Below are 15074 nucleotides of genomic sequence, written 5' to 3'. Positions count from 1 at the left end.
ATAGAAAAAATATTTATCAAGTGCTGGTACATGTCTAATAAATGATAATTCACTTCCCTACTTCACTGTACTACCTTTTAAGTGGGGATTTACTCGACTATCTTTCAGTCACAAACTCTAGTACCCAACTATTCACTGAAATAATGTTGAGATGTCTTCACCCAGGTTTTAAAAGGTAATTTTTTTAACTCTATAATTTAATTAGCACTCCTTTCTAAAATATCAACCTATTAAAATATCTGTATTGAAAATGGCAGAAATTTTATTTGTGCAGTAAAGGATGACACATGTGCGTGTGTGTGTGTGTATGATTTTTGGTACTTTAGACTTTAATATTACATATCAAAGAGAGGAGGAGATATGTGTATACTTCTGGATCCATAAGACTTTATTAGAAAAGAATATTTTTTAAATAGATCCTATTTTTTAGTAAGTGTTTTTAGCAATTAAAGCTATTGCTTAGCACATAAAAGGAGAAAAATATATACTGGGCTCCCCAGGAGCAACTTCAGTATTAGGAGCAAAGCAAGAATCACTCATCCTTTTGTCTGTCTAGTTCAAAGACATCACTGATAATCCAAAAGTGAAAATATTTTCAAATACCAAAATGCATAGAACTCTAATTTTAAGTGAGGTTTTGTGTAATCACAGCTAATTTTGCAGTCATTATCCCTAAATGCTTTTAATGTATTAATGCATTCAATCCTCTTCATAAGCGTATGAGTAGGTGCTATTATTATTTTGAGGAAACCGAGGCTTAAAGAAGTTAAGAAACTTACTTAAAGTTACATAACTAGAAAGTAGTGAAGCTGGGATACAAACCCAGGAAGCTAATTCAAAGCCTGCATTCTTAACCACTATGCTAGTGGTTCACCCTGATTCATTGATCCCTTTCTATAACACGTTTTTGAGGCCCCTTTTATTATCCCAAAATGAAAATCAGATAATATAACCTAACCATAAAAAGTTAATATAATGTTCTAATTGTAACATGAGAAATAAAAAATTTATAAAACGTGTATTTCTCTACAAAAATTTTCAATTACATTAATTAGAAAATTTCAGGCACAACTACACTACCAGACCCCCTTCCGCCCCTCCCCCCCCACAAAAACCACCTAGAAATAAAATGTTTGAGAGGATGGTACTGCTCTAATGGAGAACCAGTATAGTGCACTACACTGACTTTCTACCTTATTAGGGAGTCTGTCAGTTGTGTTCTTTCACTTTTTTCCCTTAGATAAGCATATCAAGATCCCTCTTCACTTTTACAATAAATATAATTATAAAATTTGTAAAACCTCACTAAGACCCTGTACTGTTTAATCTCCATGAATAAGTTTAAGGCACAAATAATTTTAAAAATTGAAAACTTCTCAGTAAAAACATAGAGCATAGTTTTGCTCTAGTAAAGAAACTGGTGTCAATTAAATCTGGTTCCAATCACCACTTAGCTTGCCAATTAATTTCTTAGCACTTACTTGAACTTCATTGCAGATTATACACTCTTACTCTTTTTAGCTCTACAGATTTCCTCATTTAGCAACTAAAGTTCATTATGGGAGAATCACACTTTTAAAAATAGTTTTAGAATTTGTTATGAAAATTCAATCAATACCTCATAATACCCAGTTAGAAATAATTCCCCTCCATCCACCCATGTGTTCATGAAAAAAATAAAGGAGGGAGCCAAACCAAATCCCTTTCAAGCTCAGACCTGTTCTTTGGGACGCAGGCAGCTCACTGGCAGCAGGCAGTGTACCTGTTGTTCCAGGAGTCAGTGCATAAGCTGAAGATGGTGGAGCTCCCGGTCCGCCATGCTGGAAGGATGCTCCAGAGGAAGGGGGAGGGGGAAAAGAAGCAGTAGGGCTGGAGGTAGGTGGAGAGACCTGGTGCTGTGCTGTGTAAAGCTGAGACTGCCCAGAATAGGAAGGAGCAGAAGATATGTAAGGGGTGTTAGGGTAAGCGTTTGAAGCAGAAGGAGCAACAGGCTGCGGAGGTTGATATGTTGATGACCCCCCTGTTCCGAAGACATACTGCTGGGTTGGTTGATAAGCTACACCAAGAAGAAGAAACAGAAATTTTAATTAGTTACAAGTTTATTTAGACAGCAACAGAAAACCAAATTATCTCAGTCTATGGAAATTGTTTTTATAATTCTTCATTTAACAGTAAATTACCAAACATGACCATTTATAATACGCTATGCTTTTTTTTTTTTGCAGTCCTTTATAATTTAATCTTGAATGTTACATGCCATCACATCTGACACATTCTGTTGGTCAGACAGACCAATATCCATCAGGGGAGGGGACACAAGGGTATAAAAACCAGGAAACAGAGATCACTGAGGGCAACTTTGGAGGCTCAAAGGTGTAAATTCCTCAAAGTCACATAATTGGAAGGAGAAAGATCTGGGTTTCAAGCCAAGATCTATACGACTCCAGAAACTGTTCTCTTTGTTTTTTTGTTTTTTAGTTTCAGGTGTAATATGCTATCCTTTTGATATCTCAGATGGCCTAAGTATACTAAAAGTCATTGGATCCCATATTTGAAACCTGCCATCTCCAGATTGCTGTGGGCTATGAAAATCTTTCAATCATCAGACCTAAAAATTGCAAGACTGACCCTTTTCTGTATTAGACTTTCCAGGGCAGAAAGTCTATATATATAAATGTCTAATCACTCTGTTGTATACCTGAAACTAATATAATATTATATGTCTACTGTAATTGAAAAGTTAAAAAAATTAACAAAATGTTTTAAAAAAGACTGACCCTTTTCTGAGACTTTCTGTTCCTGTGAAAAGACTGCAGTGACACAGACTAACCACTGGATGGAACCATGAAGGAATTCCACATCCTTTACCGTAAGAATTACAGGGAATTTGGTGGCAACACAGGATCTCCCCCACCATCAGGAGTGCAGAGTGAGCACTATTGTTATGGATCAAATATCTTCTCTAATGTCTAGTAAAATCATCAGCTACCCAAATTCTGAGTATGAGTACAGTTCCAAATTAATGGTCAACTCTAAGATTCCTGACAAAACAATTACTATATAATATTTCGTATATTGTACATAGTTGGTTAGTTAAGCAATCAGGCAGCCAACTAATATTTTAATGCAAAGACCTGAACTCAGATTAGCAATCTTAATACCATCACATTTTGTGTGACTGGGGTAGGCATGAACTTCTACAGAGTGAACCTAAATCTAGTAGAATTTTACTTGTTCTACTCAAAGACAGTACTTTCACACTGAGCAACTGAGTGAAAAGTTGTACCAAATTTGTATTCGTGTTAAGTAAGAACATCCATTTTAGCACAGAACATGCTCATTAAGATTAGTTTTTACTAGGTAGTAGCCTCTTGTTTTTGTCATAGTTGTTTAGTCATATCTTCCCATTTGAGATTTTTATTTTTTTGCTCTCCATTTAAATTTTAAAATAGTGGTGACATTTCACTTTCCAAGTGCAAATATTTTCTGAAGAAAACAAAAGCCAATGGTGGATCTATGTCATTATTATACATTTGTCAAAACTCACAGAAGGTACACCACTAAGAGAGCGCTAGAGTAAAGTGTGGACTTTGGATGATGCTGATGCGTCACTGTAGGCTCACTGACTTGTGACCACGGTAGTACAGGATGCTGACAGTGGAGGAAGTTGACATGGGGTGCAGGTATATTGGAACTTCCTGTACTTTCCACTCAATTTTGCTATATAAACCTTAAACGGCTCTAAAAAAATAAAGCCTATTTCTTAAAAAAATAAAATAAATGGAAAACAACAACAAATGTCCCTTGGAACCATTTTTTCCAAAAATGGTTTATGCCGTTTTGCCTGAAGAAAAAGAGTTATGTACCAAATAATTTCTAAAATTCTATCTTTTATACCAAATCATGGGACAACTGACTCTCTTTAACAGGTCTTAGTAAAGGCTCAGGAACAAGAGCCAAGTGTTCTGACACAGGAGCTGTTTGCTAGCATGTTGATTCAGGATGCTTCCTAGGGAAACCATGTTTCTCTATAGCAAGGACTCGAGCCCTGCATATAGTGGTTTGTTCCTTATTTGTTAAAACTGATTTGATCATGACTTTGGAGCTTCAGGGTAAATAGTTGCTACATTAGATGAGACATGCTGCTGTGAAAGGACTTCAGGGTTACACTACTTACGCTGTGGCTGTGGATAAGGTGGCACCTGGGAGTGCATATGACCTGGAGCAGGGGGAAGCTGAGCTGCAGCAACATTTGGGTTAACATTTCCATGCATTAAGAAACCTGGAGGTGGAGGATTTTCTCCCTAGGAAATGAGAATATGGTAAAAGGAGGATTATATTTGGAACCAAGAATCTTACCCAATGGATTTATAATCTCCGACATGGAATTCTATTTAAAAACAACAAAAAATCCTTATTATGTAAGAAACATTGCATTTTGCACATTCTGTCTTCTTCAAAGCACATTTTCTGAGCAACACATTCTGAGTGATTTATCAAAGATCAGACAAGTTCAAAGTAATAACTGCAATGAATGGCAACAAATGCTAATAGCCTCATAAAGTAGTGTCAATGATATTTATAGTTAAGTCACCAGGGTTTTCCATCTCTACTAATTCCATCCACTACTCCACACTTGGGAAATGTAAGTATAAATGCCATAAGGGAAGTTTGCTTCTCTTCAATTTCTGCAACGCTCAGGGGGAAAAAAAAAAAAGGAAAGAAAGAAAAAGAAAATCTTCAGTGAAATCAGATTTAAACCATTGTTAGAACCTTGGCTGATGTTCTCCTAGCTCAAGTCAATGTAGAACAGCAAAGGAGGAGAGAGGGATAAGAAAATAAATTAACTGTGCTAAAAACTGCTTCTTGCATCCTGAAAGCATTCAAATGCAATAAGGAGGCAGACAGATGGGGGTGGGGAACTTGACAAAGGCGGGGTAGAGAATATATAACTATATATATTTAGGTGAGCAGAGTTCTGCTCAAAGAGGAATAATGAAGGATATACCTGTGTGTCAGAGGGACAGGCTGCAGGTGGATGGCTGGGAAGGGCGGTAGGAGTTTTGTTACTCCAGGTAGTGACAGTAGGGGCAATTCTAACCTGAATTGAACAAAGAAACACCAATCACAGAAAATAAAAAATGAAAATGTTAAAAGAAGAAAAAAAACCCCAAAGGCAATAACAGCCATACATACGCAAAGCAAAAAGTAAGAGCAGCAAGACAGCATAGTCAGGCAATTGCTTTCAAGGTAGCTGGGATTCCAAAAGAAAAACACACATTCACAACAAAACAGGAGAAGGGAGGCAACAGAAAAATCAATATGAAAACCTAAATCAAAGCACAAAGAACAATGCCATTCAAGTGTCAAGAATAAGGGGGGAAAGCTAGGTCCTGTAAGTAGGGAAGGAAAGAAGACATTCTGAGAAAAAAAAGTAATTGAGTAAAAAAGTGATTTTGAAGCATTAATAGTATTCATGCTAGTATTAGATCTGTGAACACATTGCTATAAGTTTCCTTTTCTGGATTTCATTAGAGCCACAAAAATCAAATTAATCCCATATGAGGCTTAGAGTCATACAAAGAATATTAAAGAACATCCAGTCTCATCCCCACTCTTGACCACTGAGAAACCCAAGGCCCAGAGGAATGAAGGGGTTTCCTGAGGTCCCTCCAACTCACTGGTAAAAGAGCTAGGATTGATTCCAGGTCTCCTGCTTCCCACGCCAGCGTCTGCTACACTCCACCATGTTGCTAACCCTGGAGTCCAGAGGTTTTCAATTTTTTTTTAAAGCCATTAAAATCTTTTTTGTGAAGTAAATCTTTGTAGAAACTCTAATACATAAACAACAGCAAAGATGTGCTCGTCAAAGTGAAAGTGGAACTCCTGCGAATCCGGCCTCCCTTTTTCCTCTTTAGTCCTGCCTGCAAACATTCCTTCAAAACCGCAAGTCATTCTCATTCAGCACAGCATAAGCTTTCATCAAGAAAATCACTACTTAATTTACGGTTGAATTTGTTTTTCTTGTTTTAAAGTATGAGACTGCTAAGTCAAAGTAAAACTCAAGTCTTCTGTTGTTTCATGTTTTCCCAGAAAGACAGATAAACCCAAGGACATGAAGAGTAAATAGTCTCCTCTCCCAGCGCAGAGAACGCCTTACTCCTTCAGTTCCCTGAGAGACAGTGTGGTCCAACTCAAGGTGCTTGGGAGTTCTAGTCCCACACTGCCCATTAGCCAGCCACACAAGGCTGAACACTTCAAGTTCTCTGCCTTCAAACTCTGGTTGGCTGCTTGATCACTCCACCTCTGTTTTCCCAGCCATCCTGATCTGCCCTACCTACCTATGTCTTAGACGTTCCAAGTCTAGTTTAATGTCTACAAGAGTGGAGAATTTACTGTTTTGTTTACCAATATGCCCCAAAAAGGTAGAATCAAGACAGGCACTTACAATAGGCTCTCAAAAAATATTTGCCAAAGGAATGAAAAAACAAAACAAAACAGAGAGTACTCTAGATAGTTATGTTCAAATGTAATCTATCCTGATTAAGGACTAACCAAAAGTATAATAGACAAAAAAAGCATGATTTAATTTTTTTTTCCAGTTATTCATGGGTTTATATTTACTTTGCTACAATGAAATGTAAGAAAGACCCTGTCAATTCTATCAGCAATTTGTTCTATTTTATAATGGGCAGAGTACCTGCTAACTTTTTTTCAATCAAGACCATTTATTACTTATAAAAATATACTTTTCCTTTAAGAACATGAGGGTTATCTGCTGGTCTAGAAATATACGTTTCTATGTGAAACAGTAAAAAACAGTAAGGGCCACATTTTATGCCACTAAATGTTTGGTAATTTTAATACATAAATTAATAAAAATTATTTAATCATCTTCACATTTCCTGTGACCTACAACTTTATAAACCTTTGCTCATTCACTTTCCTCTAATATCCAAGTTGTCCCCCCAAAAAGTTTGTATTCTCAATACTCTTTATCGTGCAGATACAGTAGACACAGTAAACCTACACTAATAATTCAGAAAAGAATACTAAAAAAAAAAATCAAAAACATTAATTTCTAAAAGTATCTTACAAAATTAACCAAATCACCCACAAAATTGTTCCCGCCGTTTTGCTTATACTTACAGTTTGTTACATGAATCAAATGGTAGAAGTTTCAAGAACAGATAGGTGTACACGTGTAAAGGAAGTGTGAATGATGGAGAAATCTCCCTTGAGAGCTTAAATTAATTTATATCTAAAATATAATCTATTTGACCAGATTAAAGGGATGACTTTGAAAAACAGATCTTAAGTACCACTTTGAAGAATATAAAGAGTATAACTACTAAAACAGTACGTTGTCTAGCTTTATCATAGCAGACATGGTCTCTTACCAACAAAGTAAAACCACCAATTTGAATAGAAATACATGAATGTTCTTACTCAGTCTGTACCATATCACTCACATGGGGATAATATTGCTGAGTTGAAACTCTTGGCATCTGTGTGTGGCCAGCAATTGGTCCAGGCCTGCCCTTGGGCAGCTGTTGCCTCTCATAGGGAACTTTAGGCGATTCCTGCCCTGGTACAGGCTCTCCTTGTGCTCTATAAAGTCTGTCACGAAGCTGCACAATATTTGGCTATGAGAAGCAATGGAAGAAAACAAAGCAACCTGTGAGAGGTCACCTAAATATATGACAGCATGTTGATTTTCTTGATTATTCATGATATTTGTTCATATACAACAGACCTTGGCACATTAGGGTTTGACACCAACGATCAACGATACATAGTGTAACTTATAATTTAACTGAGGCAAGGATTTGAATTATGCCCACATGGTAGCATGCAAGATCAATGTCCCTTCTCATCACTACTCTTCTGTTGCTTTCTTGTAGTTGAGTAATGCTCACAAATCACAAAAGTAATTTAAAAATATATAACTGTTTCTTTGTAGGGAAAAAAAGGCACCAAAAAAGAATCAACTGCTACAGATGGTGACGGAAGAAAATGATGATCTAAGAGATAAAAAATAATTTTAAAAAATGTTTGAAGTAAGATAAGATGTCAAACTCAAAGACGCTTATACAGACAATTATATAGATCTACAGTATGAGTTGACCACATACATGCCCTAAGTATTAACAACAAAAAAGCAATGTTGAAATGTTTCAGCAAGAATTCCTTTTAATATCTGTAAAAATTATGTATTTCTATAAATTCATTAAAGGTTTAAAGATATCTTTTATAGACTTTTTAGCTATACTTTATTGTCTTTTATGGAGGAGATTTATATACTATAATGATATCACAAAGTCTCAGGACATATTCCCCAGAAAATACTAAGGGTATAATGAGATATATAGAAGGAAGTAACATCAAAATTATGATATTTGCATAAAGAATGTCCTTTAAAGGTTCAAAGAAAAGCGTGAAGAATAATGTATAGAAAATGTATGTGGTTAATAAGTGGTATTGAAAAGAGTTTAATTCTAAGGCTAGAAGATCTAAAGAACTTAGATTAAGTTGGCTTTAAAATAAAGGGTCTTACATCTCAATATAAAAATGAGACCAAGAAGTAAAATCATATAAAACTCTTATACCAAAGTCATCATGAAGACTAAGTTTCTATTCTACTTATTATTTTCATTAACAATTTGGAAAGATATGAGCTGGATTCTACATGTAAGTGTATACAAAACCAACTGGAGAGTCATTCCTCCATAGTGCTGGTACACAGATGTAAGTATTATTATTCAATGAAATTTACTGATAATTCCCTAGAACAGACAAAATACTGAAAACAATTTTAACTAAAAAAAAAAAAAAAATCCATCAAAAACAGAATAAAGTTTAAAATAAAAAGTACAGAAATAAAATATTTTCAAGGCTCAAAATTAAGCTCTGTGAAACACACAGTGCAGATATAAATACCCTACTTGTGGAAAACTTTCCTCAAACCCGACCCCGACGTCCACCCATGCATGCTTCATTATGGGTTTTAGGTTTCCATCTTCTGTGCTCCCACAGCGTCCTACCTCCATCATAGTACTCTGCACTTTTGGAATCCCATATTTACTCGCCTGTAGTCATTTTGAGCTTGGAAACTCCCTTGGGGAAAGGATCTTGGCAATCTTGTTCATCACTGTATACTCAGTCACTTATTGAATTGAATTGAAACCAATATATGAAAAAGCCTGAGTTTTACTGCACACCAAATAAGGACTGCATTAAGAATGTAATGTAGTTCCCTCTGCCTTGAATACTTTAAAAATATGCTCGCCCACAGACAGTATCAGAGTGAAATGGCATACAGAATGATCTTCTTTGTTAATATCTGGGAACTTACGAGAATTTTAAAATTATGACCCACTAGTTTGATTAAGTATTAACATTTATAGCTTTTCAACATAGATGATTCCTACAAAGGACCTTGTACACAAATTTAGCATTTGGCTTAAGAAACAAATTTTCCCATTTATTTTCCTCAAAAACCATGCCCCTCTGTACAAAGGGATCTATCATACAACAGCATCCTATCTCTTTGACACAGCCTAGATACACCTAAAATGATCCTTGAAGAATTTCAACTGTTCCAAAACATTCCACCTACTAGTAGTTTATGTTTAATACTGAGTGCTATCTACTGGACTCACCTTTCTCATACATTAAATGAAGAAAAATAACCAATTGTAATTACCTGGTTGGTGTTTTCAGGAAGAAAAGCCAAGGCTGCAGCAATACTGCCCTGGGCTGCCAACAAATTGGCATATTGACTCATCTTCTCAGCCAAAAGAACTCCTACAGTATTAGTGTCCATGGCTTGGGTAAGTTGTACAGCTTTGCGCAGGATGACAACTTTCTCAATCAGATCCTAAATGAGAAAAAGAAGGGAGAGTAAAGGCAAAACAGACAAAGATACCAAGATGTGTATGACAGGAAGCAGGAAAAGACAGTTATTAGGATTTCCAAAACCTACTAAAAGTACAGTCTCTTAGAAAGGTCTGGCATAGCTGACTACCATTTAGGTAACTGAAAACAGTGAGGAGGAAGAAGGTCTCCTCCTCATGCGTATGGCATAGGTTACCACCTCCTCCTAAACGTCTTTAAACTGACAGACACTTCTGAGCTACAAAAGGCATATATCCAGAGAGAAAGTGATAAGCAGATGTCCAAAGGCAGAAACTTGGGATCCAGCAGGTATAGGAGAAACTAGGAGTGAAAACATCATACTATCTGTATTATAAAAATATTACTCCTATGATGTGACCTCCAAACGGGCTTACTGTTTCAACCCAAAGTTTCTTATGTTGCTCTTCAATACCAATTCTTTCAACAATGGGGAACTATGCTTCAGGTATAAAGCACAAGAATATCCTACTTATCTACCTTTCATAAATACACAAATCCAGAAGTGTGAACCAACTGTGTTTTCTCTCAAAGCACTTAAAAGGAAAAACCTTCATTTCCTCCCAGATTTTCAGTTTCAACAGAGTGATCTTTAAAACAACAACTCTAATGAGAAAACCTCTTTCCAGAGAGAAAAATAAATATTAGACTGAAATATCATTAGACTCTGATTAAATGCTCAGGGAAAAAACATCTAAATACATAAGTTCTCAGTGCCTGAGAATTGTCCCCACATTTTTTTTGCTTCCTCTCTTGCCTGTGTATTGGTGCTTTATGGGATTCCACTGACCTCTTACTTTCATTTTCCCTTACCCATGAGATTCTCTACTGGTACTGGGGCTGGCCCCATTCCTAACCCATTGCTTCTTTCTTTGACCAAGGCAGACAGGGTCACTGGAGGCAAGGAGAGGAAATAAGGATAAAGAGGCAAGGCCAAGGGTTATTTGCATACTCTGGCCACCTACTTCCCCCAGTCAACTACCAAATCACAACCTTGATCTCACAGTTACAACCCCATTTAACTATCCCACCATCTCTAATTTTGTCCCTCCAAATACAGCTATAAATACACATAATTATCTAGCAAAAGAACTTCTAAAATGTAAATAAGTGTTCCAATGAACTTCTGGAACAAATCAATTCCTAGACTATGAGTAGGGAGAAAGACAACAACACTAAAAAGGAAGCCCCCTTTATTTCAAAGATACTAACCTGAAGAGACAAAGGGTTGCTTCCATCTTGAGCTTTAGTCCAACAGGCAACTAGTTTCTCTACATTCCCTGCACAAATATAGCAGAGACATGCCTGAGTCTGCAAGAGGCTATCACCTTCACTTTCAAGCCTGGTTCCCAAGAGATCTACAGATAAAGAGGAAAACAAAGTAAGATTATTCTCACTGTAATCTGTATATGAGGTCGTGAGCAGCCCAATAATATTTTCAGAAGTATGGATTAAAATTCACAACCAATGAGTAGTAGGTAGAAACAAAATTACTGTCATGTAAATGCTCAGTAAATATTTATTTGTTAAATGAATGAAAGCGTGTGACAAACTGTATATAATAATTTCACAAAATTCTATTCCTGGCTACAGAATGGATTTTCATTAATTATATTGGAAAAAAACAATAAATGGAAACAATATTTGTACAGGAATCCTTACAGAAAGAATTTAACTCCATTTCATTATATCAGATGCTTTTGTAAGCAGTGGTCTAAAATATGGCACATTGTGAATAAACGTCAATGGTAGCTAGGATTACTATAAACTATTTATAATAACAAAATTAATCTGGTAAGTTTCATATTCTTATAATTCTTTCAAGGTAATAAACTGTTTTTGGTTCTTATACTAGCAGTTTAAAGCTTTTGTTCTTGCAAATAATAAATATTATTCCTTAGCCATCAGTTTAGTCATGACCTTTAATGGTAATTTCTACTCAAATGTTATAATTATTAATTTTATCAAGATAACATTGAGAGCTCATTATGTGCCATTTTACTATGAATAGACTAAGGCTTAGAAAGCAGTTTTTCACTAGATCATACAGCTAGTAATTGGCAGAGGCAAGATTCCAAGTTTGGTCTGTCTGAAACAAAAATCATTAAACAGTATTATTAAAAATAATGACTAGGTGTGGAGAAGTGATGTAGTTAATAATTCTGAGAGAAGCATGCAAATGAGAATTTTTTTCTTTCTTTTTAAAATTATTTTATTTTTCAATTAAAGTTGACATTCAATAGTATTTTATATTACTTTCAGGTGTACAGCATAGTGGTTAGACATTTACATAATTTACAAAGTGATTCCACAATTAGTCTAGTACCCACCTGGCACTATACATACTTGTTACAAGAACTCCTTTTTCTTATTTGTGATTGGTAGGTTTACAAAAATTTCTAATAATATCTGTCAATTTTATTTACAATGCGCCATGCCATAACCCTCGTTTTCTTACCACAAAGGGCTGAAAACTCATCAAGTTTAGCGTAAGTCAATACTGCAGCTAAAGCCTCTCTCCAATTTTTAAGGTCACAAGACTCAACAATTTCTTTCCAGTTCTTCATCACCACTGCAGTAATTAGCTTGAGAAGGAAAACAAAGAGAGAATTAAAAGCCTTTGGTATGTTAATAAAAATTAACTCTGGCTAAATCATATCTTTCAAAACTATTACTATTCACAGTATTTCATGCAGAATAAAGCAGCAGCAAAATGAAGTATTTTCTTGAACCAACAGACGTACATAGAAGATGGTTATTATTTTTCCTAAAAAAAAAAAAAAAATCACACAGGCTCAAATTAACTCTTATAAAAATTCTCTAAAAAAAAAATTACAGGACCGACCTGGTGGCTCAGATGGTTGGAGTACCGTGCTCCTAACACCCACATGGGGGCCAGTGAGCTGTGCCCTCTACAGCTAAGACTGTGAACGGCTCTCCCTGGAGCTGGGCTGCTGTGAGCAGCCGGAGGTTGGCGTCTGCTGCTGCGGGCTACTGTGAGCTGCCGTGGGCTACTGTGTGCCGCCATGAGTGGCCGGTGGCCAGCGTGAGTGGCTTGCAGCCATCATAAGCGGCTGGCAGCTGGCGAGAGCTGCCCTGAGCTGCTGTGAGCGGCCGACCGACAACTGGCAACCAACTGCCTGAGCTGGGGGGAGTGTAAGAGTCATAACACCAGCATGAGCCAGGGAGCTGTGTCCTACACAACTAGACTGAGAAACAACGGCTTGAGCCGGAGATTGGGGGGGGTGGGGGGTGGAAGAAAGGGGAAAAAAAATTACACAAATATATTAATATTTTATAAAATGCTGAGAAGGAAAAATACAGAGTGTTATCAAAACATTTAACAGATCTGATGGACTAGGGAAAACTTTCTGAGCATACAGACACTTGAGATATGAAGTCAGATTAACTTCATCATTAAGAAGGAAAAAAAATATTCCAGGCAAGGGAACACTAGGTGCAAAATACATGGAATGTGTGAGGAACTAAAAGGCAGCTAATGTGACTAACACGTAACAGGGGAGGAAGTGACATGAGACAAGGTTGGGGAGACTGACAGCAACCAATGCTGGAAAGACTGAACACTGGGACGACTTTTAAGGTAAGAACTTAGTAACATCAAGCAGGGACTTAAAAATGTTCAGATTCTCTGCACCAGAAATTCCTTTCCTAGGACTATAACCTCATTAGACAATTAGAAATTTGAAAAAAATCTTTAGGCACAAGAATGTTTATCATCAACATCTATATTAGAAATGTGTTAGAAACTACTTAAATACCCCAAAATAAAAGAAGTAATATATCCTTGCTATATATTATAGAGCAATTAAAATTTTTTGTAAGAAATTTGAATGATATGGGAAAATCTATGCAACATTAAGTGAAAATATCTATCAGCAAAACCACACATATATGATCTTGATACTGTTTTTTAAAGTTCTACAAATATACAGAAAGAGGTATGATAGAATGGAACCAATCTGAGATTGAGAGGTACCAATCTGATGGAAGAACTAAGGGATATTAAACTTTTACCTTTAAAATTTTCTATGTTCTAACTTTTCTGCAAAAAAATATGAAAAACATTTTTCATTTTAAAAATTATATATGCAAAAAACAAAAACTGGAATAATCACACCAAATTATCAACAATAACTATTTCAGGGTCAAGGAATTACGGTGAGTCTTTTTGTTCTTTACTGTTTCTGCATTTCAATTATGTAGAATAAGAGTATACTGCTTTTACAATCAGATAAATGTTATTGTTTGTTTAAAGTAACATACCCTGGTAATTTTGCTTTGGGATTTTGCAAAGTATTTTTTCTGGGTTGAAGCCAAAAGTTCTTGTCCACCTGCTATGGCCAATATAATGGCATCAGCCATACGGTTATCATGTAAACAAAGGTCAACAGCACTCTCAAAGTTACCCGTCAGCAAAGCCTGAGTAATTAAACCATCAATATCTGCAATAAGGAAATAATATACCCAAGTTAAATAAAGCTTTTTGTTACAAGAAAAAATACTACACACATCAATTTTTACAGGTACATAAAAAGGAAAAAAAGTCTAATTTCTGTATGTCAGTGGTGATTAATTTCTAACACAAACTTCTCAGATACATGGAAATATACTGAGATGCATATACAAGTAAAATCAAGTAAGACAACACATTTTCCAGACTGCTTAAACTAGAATAACAAAGATCATTATACAGTTTCTATCACATAGGTGTCAAAACATTCCACCATTTTCAAGATACTAATTACATATACTAAATGATGACTGTGTTCTTCTTTTCAACCCTCTACCACCTGTGACAAAAACATTTCTAACTTAAACATAGGGACTATTTGCTTTCAAATGGTTAAAAAAAAATTAGAAATCAAAACCAACAGGTACTTACCCCCACTGATGGAGAGGTTAAATGTTCCTCCCACTGACGGTAGAAATTCAGATTCTTGTTTTTCCTCTTTAATGCGCTAAAGAGACGGAAAGGGCAACAATTTAGCCAGAATGAAACTGGAATAATTTACTGGCAAAACAAAATTTAAATATGATTATTCACCTACTGACTAGATGACATGCAAAGTTATTCCAGAAAAGTTCTCAGATCCAAGTTTACACATAGATCTATAATCTTCCAAAGAATTAACTCCTAT

The 15074-nt window shown here is 35.8% G+C and overlaps 1 protein-coding gene across 27 annotated transcripts in view; it reads right to left on the bottom strand.

Annotated features, from left to right (window-relative positions):
* SEC31A (SEC31 homolog A, COPII coat complex component) overlaps window positions 1-15074 on the bottom strand; it is a 63810-nt gene that overhangs the window by 14588 nt on the left and 34148 nt on the right. For 9 of the 27 annotated variants that reach the window (XM_019731334.2, XM_019731338.2, XM_019731340.2 and 6 more), the window contains 9 exons: window positions 14819-14894; window positions 14200-14378; window positions 12374-12500; window positions 11128-11273; window positions 9707-9880; window positions 7473-7646; window positions 5009-5101; window positions 4178-4304; window positions 1718-2056 (listed from right to left, as the gene is read on the bottom strand). In XM_019731334.2, coding sequence (XP_019586893.2) covers window positions 1718-2056; window positions 4178-4304; window positions 5009-5101; window positions 7473-7646; window positions 9707-9880; window positions 11128-11273; window positions 12374-12500; window positions 14200-14378; window positions 14819-14894 — 1435 coding nt within the window. The remainder of the gene's footprint in view (window positions 1-1717; window positions 2057-4177; window positions 4305-5008; window positions 5102-7472; window positions 7647-9706; window positions 9881-11127; window positions 11274-12373; window positions 12501-14199; window positions 14379-14818; window positions 14895-15074) is intronic. The other 18 variants (XM_019731342.2, XM_019731344.2, XM_074324190.1 and 15 more) reach the window with 5 other exon arrangements.

This window comes from Rhinolophus sinicus, linkage group LG02, assembly GCF_036562045.2.
Source record: "Rhinolophus sinicus isolate RSC01 linkage group LG02, ASM3656204v1, whole genome shotgun sequence".
In the NCBI taxonomy this organism is placed as follows: domain Eukaryota; kingdom Metazoa; phylum Chordata; class Mammalia; order Chiroptera; family Rhinolophidae; genus Rhinolophus; species Rhinolophus sinicus.
The sequence above is the reverse complement of the archived record's forward strand: the minus strand, read 5'-3'. Positions and strand labels throughout refer to the sequence as shown.